Consider the following 9,799-nt stretch of genomic DNA (forward strand, 5'->3'; position numbering starts at 1 on the left):
GCCATTAAAGAAACCTTGCTTCTGAAGTGGCCAAAAAAAAAAAAAAACACTTTTGGTGTTCCAGCATTTTAGAGGACCTGCCACTGAGTGAGAAATTACTGATTACCACAAAAAATCCAATATATATATATATACAAAAAAAACTGACACCAGTGCACCATCTTTAATTAATATAGTTTGTTTCCTATGAAATAATTAATCACATTTTATTAAAAAAAAAAAAAAAATTGCTCGTCTCAGATATGAGTGGCTCTGTTTGTCCATAGATGATACAAGGATGTGCAAACTTTAACAAAGAGAAAATAAAAAAAAAAAACAAAAAAATTTCTGCACCCTCTCTGTAATCAACATAGAGAGAAACCAAAAAAAGGGCAAACATATTTCATTCTTTCTTTGTACAAATTACAATAGACAACAGTAGACTATTGATTAATTACATTATTTCTTTGAGAGTATGCAAGGGGACCGGGTTGCAATGACATACCTTTACTATTCTCTATCTATCATATTACCAATATGGCACAAAAATGGTGCGAGTGTACCTGCCCCAGAAAATGGGCTTTTCTGTATGTATGAAGCATCAACCACCACCAACAGGTTTCAGAAAATTGGTGTGATTCAGCAGCTTGATATCTAACTATTCTGACAAAAATTAAAGGACTTGAACCTTTGTCAAGACCTCATCAAAATATATCACAACAATGTTCAATTCTCTGAACGCTTCAAAAATAAACCCAAGCTGGTCATCATTCTGATTTATCGCAGTCCTGCCACCTATGTGTGATTGAGACTTGAGAGAGCTTCTTCACATATCATGTGACTGAGATACTGCGGAGTTGTCAGTGTGAGCAACTTCCCATTTCAGGAAGAGTGCATACAGCAGCTCATTCCATGCATCAGGGACCCCAGGTAGGCACCAATGACTACAATCCTGCCTGTGTATGGGAGCAGGGCCGTTCTTAGGCCCCAGATAGTACAAGGATGAATGACCATCTTTCCTTTGTGAAGTCATATGAGTTACATTCAACACATCTAAACCCAACATCTGTGACTTATTTGAGTGTGTGTTTAGTACGTCACTGGCTATGCTGAACTGAGACCACCACGATTGGGATGACACCCGTGATGAGCCCAATTCAGGAAGTGTCTCCAAGTGACAACTCCCTCCAGTCCTCCAATCACCACCACTGTAAAATCATATTATTGTTAGAAATGCATAAGATATGTGAGTAGTAAACAATCAACTTTTTGTAGAAACGCAAAGTTGTCTCTAAAACGATGCAGAAGATAATGGAAAAACAGAACAAACAATGCACACGGATTTTACGAGATTCGGCAAGGTTGTCTACGTCTCCGATGAGATGAGATCCTGCTTCACTATCAATGGAGAATAGGGTTACATCGCTCATCCTCACTCCTCTCAGTATTGCTTGCATTACAGAGAGAAACTCTCACTACAAATATATAGTGAAAAACCCGAATCTGGAAAGTACACAATTGCCCTCATAAAAAATTAGAGCAGGGGGCTGCACCCCCCTACCTGCCCCCCTTGCAACCCCCACGGCCCAGTAACCTGCTAGCGGGACCACCGTCTTACCTGTCGAGGCGGTGCACCAGTACTCCCTGGATTAAACTGTGATGAAATACAAGACATCGTACATCAACACTTTCTTACTTCCCATATGCTGAAAATATTTATTTATTTTTAGTGGATGCAGTCAGGCATGACAGAATAAAAATAATCACATTTATATACCACGTGAGAGAACTTGTATGACTAATAGCATACTCCTGAGGGATAAGTTATAAGTTCTCAAGTGAATGACATAGTCTCAAGATACACAAAACATGAAATCCTGACCATTTGAACCAGAAAGTTATGTGTAGTCTTCGAGAGGGGTTAGACATTTCTCAATGCAATGATATATACTTGGATTGAACCTTAACAATAGCAATTTAGAAATGAGGAAGGGTCCATGGAGCAAATGGAACATACTTCAACCTAAGGATATATGTTCATGAGAGGTTTGACATTTCTCAATGCAAGGATAGTTCCAGAGTACTATTGACTATTTGAACCTGAAAGTCCTGTGCAGTCTTCGAGAGGGGGTTTGCCATTTCTCAATGCAAGGAAATACTTGACTTTGAACCTTAACAATAGCAATTTAGAAATGAAGAAGGGTCCATGGAGCAAATGGAACATACATCAACCTAAGGATATGTTTGGTTACATAATTCGTTAGAAAATCTTTCTAGTGAAACACGATTCTCTTTTTTTTTTTTTTAAATTGTTTGGTTGTTTTTTGAGTTGGTTCCACTTAGAAATACTAATTCATTTGAAACACCTTGTAAAGCTAAATGTGGTTCATCTGATAAATAAGGTAAATAGAAAAACTCATATTTGAAACACATAATCCTAGCCCTCTATTAAATAGTCCATGTTAAGTGGTGATTCAAAAGAATCACAAAAATCGGGATTGGTAACCGAACAGTTTTCCAGAAAATCTTAAAAATAAATACGATTAAACAGAAACACTCTTCTATGGACTCATTGCCAAATCTGAAATAAAACTCCAAACACATCCTAAGGAACATATAAATAAAGGAAGCACTAGAAAAGTATCAAACTTAAGGGAAAGATTGGTTCAACAAGAGAAGAAGTGAATACTTAACAAATTTCCATCAAGTTTACTCACTAGCAAGAATCATACAAAAGAAATGGAAGTCCAACATGAAATAAACAGATCAAACAAACTCAGAACTGAAATTTATCGTATAGCCTAAATATCAAGTGGAAAATAGGAAAAAAAAAATTAGTTGGTGTGATTAGGACCCAACAATCAACAAATGAAGCTCTTTTAAATAAGATTCTCCTCCAAAGTAATTTAGGCCCTCAGATCCGGGCCCATCAAAGGAAAAATACATGGATTTTTCTTTTGGATAAATCCTCTCAGAGCGATTGAACTCCACATTAATTGATTAAGGATCAAGTTGCTCTTTTATATCACAAATCACCAAAATAAAGTCCAAACCTCTGATGATAACAGATCTAATCAATGAAAGTTACTCTTAACAATTGACTTCCTGTTTTAGTGGCAATAAGCCTTGGGTTGGGTTACACATGTGTTGGGCCTTTGGGCCAAAGGGTTTTCTTTATAATTTGCCACTTCAATGGGCCTAAAATATAGTAAGTGGTATGAATACAGGATTCACTTTATTAGTTAGTCTAGATAAGAGTCTTTTTCTTTATGTTTAATTGTTATAAAAGTATTTTAGTTAGGCTGTAATACGTCTCTCTGAGTCTAGCCTTGTTTAAGTCGTTTCTTTCTTATTTAATGCAGAGTTTTAAATAGTTAATACTACCTCAATAGCAAGTTATTTGTTGGAGGAGTTTTAAATTTAGTTTGAGTCTGTTTTAGAAGTTTTATTTAAACATTTGGAAGGTCTATGCCCTACCAACGAATTTGATGAATAGAAATTCGCTTTTGCCTTTGCGAGATTGAGAGTTCTCTTTGTTGTGGTGATTCCAAACTGCGGTTTGGTGGGATGCCAACCATAAGGATCATAATAACTGTTCTTGATGTAGATCAAAGCATGAAGAAGAAAAGGACCGAACCACTGTTCATGTGGAACTGTTCACGTGAAAAATATTGTGGGCCCCAAATGGACTATTAAAGTGGTGGTTTTAGTTGCTATTTTTTAGTTTCAAGTTTCAACTTGTATTTAGTTTTAAGTTTCATTTTGTATAGTTCTATTTCTGTGTAATCTTTAGTTATTAGATTTTTGTACAAGTCTCAACATTTCTTTGTAAGAGATTTCATATTTTAATTCATTTTCCTTTCTTGTAATAGCAACGATCACTATATACGTAATAGAACATTGAGAGTCCTCCATACATTTTAATGAAAAGCTTGAATACTGGTTTTTACCAATGATTGTGCGAAACAGTGTAGGAGAGAGTCCTATGTGAGGTGAGAGGCCTCGAGATGAGATGCCTAGGTACGAGTGAGAGGCTCAAATCATCTGTCCTCTTCTTCCCTTCTCTTCCCCTCAATTGATCTTTTACTTTCTATTTTAGTTTTCTCCGCAATTGAGTGATTTTGTAAGGTATTGAAGCTATTGTGGAGGTGATTCTTTGCTGCTGAATGTTTCTTACATATTCTGTGTTGTACTGACAATTGGAAGACTACAACTAACCTGCGGCACCCTGGTTTTGAGCTTTCTGGACGGCCAACTTCCATGGGTATTTACTTCATATCTAACCAATATCTAACATTCTAACCAGTAGAATGAACCCAGATTTTGGTATGTTCTTTCCCTAGTTCTGTCCTACCCTCATTGTGGTCTTGTGTCCATCCAATGGCTTGAATCTTCTAAGGTAACAAGTTACTAATTTTGACCACCTACTTTCTAATTCTGAGATTCCTCGATATCTGTCAATCCAGCCATCATAATTCACTGAATTTTTTAAGAGACATTCCATCCCAACAGCCTTACACTCAACTGGACTAATTACCCCATCAGTGAAGTGTAGTCACTATTTCTGCTATCGGATAGTTTTCTAGGAAATGGTCTATTTTCTGTGCTGCCGATAGACCAGAAATTATAATGTTGTTTCTTCTGTGGTTGAGAATATCAGAATTTGTGTTTCAGACCTGAGGTTATAGCTTTGTTAACAGCCCTAGTTAGTAGGCTTGTTGGGACTTTTACCTCTGTTTCTGTCGCTGGACTGGTGTTTAAAGCCTACTGTATGACAGTGGCTGTGATCCTATCTGGGGTTAGGCAACTTGAGACCTAGCGCTACGTTAGTTTTACCGTACGAAAAGTATAATCGACCAGAATTGTGTGAAAATCTGCTTTGTCATTGCTGGGTTGATTTTCTCATGATCCCGGATTTTATCCCTTACCTACAGTCATATCATAAGCTGATCTCCGACTGGATTTCACTGGTTCAGGGTTAGCACTAAATTAGATGATCAACATAAAACATGACATTACATGATCATCAGATGAGAGTACCATGTGTGATGTATAGAGTTATATAGTTATACGATGTGTTGGACTAAAGATGGTCATGATCAAACACTAAGTGGACCCTGTCAAGAGGATTCCCGGGACCAAATCAGCCTGGGCAATCACATTTGACGATTTGACTTGCATTCTAGGAAAAAAAATGTTTTAATGTTCTTTTTCTCTGTTTGGAAAGGTAAATGAACATTAACTGATTTAGTTTTTACATGTCCTAGGTGGAACCCAAGAAATGTCATACCCCATCCTCCAATGGCCAACTACCATGCACATATACTTAGGCCTTCCTGAAAGGGTGTCTGGAATGCTTAAAGTAGAGACTTCCCTAAAACTGGCTGTACTTTCTAGATGTACGTATTGCAAAAACAGCATTTTACAAGGTTAACCCCAAGGGGTAGCAAAGTTGGCAAGGGACCTTCGCCTCAGGAAATGTGTGGTTCTAAGTTCGACTCCTCTTACCTCCTTGGGGCCACTCACACAGGGATGTTTTGTGCTCTTCACTGCTATCGGTGAAAGTTGAATGGTTTTCATTCAACCCCGGTATGACCTCGTCCATGTAGTTGTGGGGTCAGTATGAATCCGTGAGACTAGTCAGGCCAAAGGCTTGGATACCCATTGTTAGCAAAAAGGAAAAAAAAATGTATTTTACAAGGTTTAACAAATGTGAAGTCCTAATTCTTTATCATTTTCATTTTTCCATTTTACAAATGGTAATATGGGCTAAAACACTTCTATAGCATGCACACACACGCATGCACTATGCATTCAAAATATTATTGGGGGTAGTCAATCAAGTTACCGAGACAAACCTGAAATGCACAGGGGCAAAGGTGCGAAAAAAGATCCGAGTCTTGCTCGTATTCACTTCCCTACCAATCCAATCAACCAAGGTCTCGATTGACCTCTGATATGCACTTTCTACACTCATATCAAACTTTACGTTCTTCCCTTCTTGAAAATAACAACCCCTGACCAATTGACATCAAAGATAAAGGTCAAATAGTAATTTCACAATAATAATGAAGCATAACCTACATAGTTACATCTTTATTAAGCTTGCAATCAAACCTTTGGCCTCCCCTATTCTCGTTACTCTTCTAAAATATCACCAACGTGGACATTTAGGCATTTTAATTGCCAGACCACATTTAATATATGAAAATAGTTTATAAGCATCCTCAGTTCAACAACTCAGAATAAATATTACCGCCAAAAAATTTATGAGGAACAGATGGCCAGAAATTTGACAAAAGATTGACAAGGAAGAAAGACAATGATTGAGGAAAAAACACACACACACACACCAGTCAGCTGGCAGCTACAATATAATTTCCACAATCTCTTTTTATGTTTCCTTGTTATCTGAATTCTATGTAAAATGGATGACCAAGATAAATCAACTACATTCTGATTTGATTAGCGCGAAATATAGACCATCTATTCATAACAATAAATTCCAATTTCATGTGTCAAATATGATGACATCTTAATCTTATGAAAACACGAGTCCAACAACTTTTTTTATTTGCAAATTATATAATATATCCACCTACCACATTCTGTTTTAAAATGAAAACATGAATACAGCTTTTCACCTATCTAATGAGCTTTTCAAAAGATGATACCAAAAAATAAAATGAGATAAAGAAGTGCGGAAAAACTATGATATATTTGACTTAAATCTTAAGAATTTAAAACTCTTAACCATATCATTTTCCTGCAGATGAACTAAAACTAACATGTATCCAAAAGCACAAAGAATGACTGGATTCAACACTGACTAAGAAGTGAATGATTGATTGTTCCCAAAGTTTTATTAGCTAAAATTTAGTTCTTTATTTTACCCTTTTTAGTGTTTATTAAAATCTAATTGATTCTATTGAATTAAATTTAAAAAAAAAAAAAAAAACATAATAATAAATGAATCAAGTAATAAAACGAGAATAGTTTTCAAACTTTTAATTATGCAAAAAACAGAAGTACATACCCTCTAATGGTCTTCTCAAAGTTCCACCAATGCCCAGTATTGAAGACGAGAACATCTGCATCTCTCCATCGTACCGAGTTCCAATCCATTTCATCCAACTTTAAGGTTGTCTTTACCTTTCCTGGAACTCCTGGTGGTGGTCTGCTCTGCAGCACTAGAAATGGGGCTCTGTAATACTCCACAGTACAATTGTAGTCGCTGAACTTGAACACTAAGAACCCTTTATGCTTTGTGATTGGATTTCCATTCACTTCATAGATTGAATCCTCGTTAGGAATTACTGATGAGAGCATACAGAGCAAGGATTCCCATTGGTTTCTTCCAATTGAATCACCAACAAATACCAGCCGCCGGTTCTGAAGCTTCTCCAGCATCTTCTTTGCATCAAATCTAAAATCAAAAATTTTTAAAAAGGAAAAAATCCAAGATATTTCTTAGTTCTTTCCTTCGAAGGGTTGAAGTTGCTATAGGCCAAATGATAGCAGAATAAAACTGCTAACAGAAAGAGAAATTAAACTCCGATTAAACTTAGATGAAGAGATGAAACAAAGGAAACACAAGAATTACAAGAAATAATGTCAAGAAACTACCCAAGACAAATATATCTGACCAGTTCATGGTTGGCCCAACCAGATTACAAACATACACTTTTTTTTTTCCAAGGGTTTGAAGGACTCAAAAGAAACACAGATTCTTAGTTCAAATTATACAACAGAACATGAAGAAGAATATGATAGCGAAAGAAATTCAAAAAAGAAAAAAACCCATCCAGCAGAAAAATGTATCTGACCAGACAAGTTATAAAGCATGACATGTTCCAGAAGACAAGTTCTTTTCATTATTAAAAAGCTTAAGCCGGAATCTGGAAGTTCACGGACAAAGATAACCAACTAATCAACACAAAGAATACTCAACAAGAGTCAAGACCAATTCAGAGAATCAGATGCAGACAACGATAAAAGGCAAACAGGGAACAATTTCTCAATCAAACTACTAAAATATTTCACAAAGCATGACATGCTCTAGAAGACAAGTTCTTTTCATTGTTAAAAAAGCTTCAGACGGAATCCAGAAGTTCACGGACAAAGAAAATCAAGTAATTAACACAAAAGAATACTCAACAAGAGTCGAGACCAAGTCAGAGAACCAGATGCCGACGATGATAAAAAGGCAAGCATGGACGTAAAGATGAACTGATTTTTAATGGATTTGATGGCTGGGCTAGAGCTGCAAGGTTCGAATTCTTTCTTCTCCACGGGTGAAGTAAAAAATTCACCAAAAAAAAAAAGAAAAAGAAAAATTCGACAATTTGGCTTGAAAAGTTCACGATTCAAGATGAAAGGAAGAGGCAACCCACAAACTCCTCTCACGGGCAAACAGAAATTATAAAATTTTATGGTACATTTAAAAGAAATAATTATATGGGGAAAAAGAAAAAAAGAAATACAAGAATGTTGTTAAGAACCTGGGCAAATTGCAATCTTTGGGTTGCCATCGCCATTTAGTGTAGAAAGAATCAGGCCTTCCATTTTCAGAACATCGAAATCCTTCATCAAGAAATCTGCAATCTTTGGACTGATACAGTGGATACCGTTCATCCCAAACCCATTCTCCATTGAACAAATCACACTGTTCACTACCTGTTTCCAGAAATTCCAGTCTTTCAGCTCTACCCGAGCCAACAAATCCCACCCAAGAAAATTGATGCAAGTGTTCCCGATGTCGAAACCCTCGAGAAACAATCTTATAATCCAGGTAGAAGAAGCAGCAAAGAAAGCAAAAGACAGTAACTACAAAAAACCCAAGAATTCCCAAAGAGTGTTCTTGAGGTTTCAGACGCTTGATCTTCTTCAAGGCTTCCCAGTAAGACATGGTTTCTGGGTCTTGGGGAGATGGGTTCTTCACCATTTAGAGAGATATCTTAGTTAAAGGAAAGAAATCAAAAACGGCTTTCTTTTGGGAGGCAGGGGATGCGCTTTTGTTGTTTTTTTTCTGATTCGGTTATATAAACTGGATAGAAGCATAGAGAGAAGGATTGGGAAAACGAGGATAGGTGTTGTGGACTGCAAGCAATAGAGCATTCATGGCGAAGGATTCGATATGATTTTCTTTCTTCTTTCAGTAGCGCTGTAAAGGAAGAGATGGGTGTAAAGGAAGCAAATGTGCATTCATGGCAGAGTTTCCTTTCTTTCTTTCCCCACTTTTATCTCCTCTTTGCTTTTATGCAGAGAAGAGAAAGAGAGGGAGGGAGATAAGAATGCTGTTTGGTGAGTAGAATAATGATTTCTCTAGTTAATGGGTAGATGGAGGAAGAGAAAGAAGAGAGGTGAAACAGTGAATGTGTTGCGACTTGCGAAAGGACGGACCCAACTCTAGTCGAGGAGAAATAAAGACAAAAAAATGGCTAAAACTAGACTCTGATGCTCTGTTGCAATCTGCTACCCTTCTTTAAAGACTCTGGATTCTTTTGAATTTCGGAGTAGTTATACAAGAGTTACAGTGTGAACCCGAGAGATTGAGCGAGTGACGAATGAGGATGACAGTGGAGAGAGAGAAAGATTGGAATATGCCAATGTGGGACATCCATGTCCCGTGTCGTGACTCGTGTCCGTGTGCGTGGAGAGAGAGAGAGAGAGAGAGAGAGAGAGAGAGAGAGAGAGAGAGAAACGGTAACTAAAGATTGAAACGGAAGTGGTGTGGACCATCGTCGTGGCCCACACATGGGTGGGCTCCAACTTCCAACAGGTCCATCACGGTGATAATGAAATAAAAGAAACTGAATCT

The 9,799-nt window shown here is 37.1% G+C and overlaps 1 protein-coding gene across 2 annotated transcripts; it reads right to left on the minus strand.

Annotated features, from left to right (window-relative positions):
• Window positions 1-358: 358 nt before the first annotated feature.
• Window positions 359-9,452, minus strand: LOC122057827 (protein trichome birefringence-like 10). Of its 2 annotated transcripts, none has more exons than XM_042620131.1 (4): window positions 8,481-9,447; window positions 7,016-7,405; window positions 5,838-5,996; window positions 359-1,187 (listed from the first exon to the last, which is right to left on the minus strand). In XM_042620131.1, exons 1-4 carry the CDS (start codon window positions 8,921-8,923, stop codon window positions 806-808), a joined length of 1,374 nt encoding a protein of 457 aa, XP_042476065.1. In that variant the 5' UTR covers window positions 8,924-9,447; the 3' UTR covers window positions 359-805. The 2 variants fall into 2 exon arrangements, with proteins under 2 accessions (XP_042476065.1, XP_042476066.1); XM_042620132.1 differs by lacking the exon at window positions 359-1,187 and adding an exon at window positions 1,198-1,633 and having other exon boundaries at window positions 8,481-9,452.
• Between the last annotated feature and the right edge of the window lie 347 nt (window positions 9,453-9,799).

The sequence above is a fragment of the Macadamia integrifolia genome, chromosome 12 (genome assembly GCF_013358625.1).
Source record: "Macadamia integrifolia cultivar HAES 741 chromosome 12, SCU_Mint_v3, whole genome shotgun sequence".
NCBI lineage: Eukaryota > Viridiplantae > Streptophyta > Magnoliopsida > Proteales > Proteaceae > Macadamia > Macadamia integrifolia.

Bases quoted from the DNA above. Each gene is read 5' to 3' on its own strand.
- LOC122057827 (XM_042620131.1), bottom strand. From the start codon at position 8,923: ATGGTGAAGAACCCATCTCCCCAAGACCCAGAAACCATGTCTTACTGG. The intron at 5,997-7,015 runs GTATGTACTTCT...TCAATTGGTCAG, and splicing joins TTTGAGAAGACCATTAGAGG to GGGTTGTTATTTTCAAGAAG. The intron at 1,188-5,837 runs GTTTGTCTCGGT...ATGATTTTACAG, and splicing joins TTTGCCCCTGTGCATTTCAG to TGGTGGTGATTGGAGGACTG.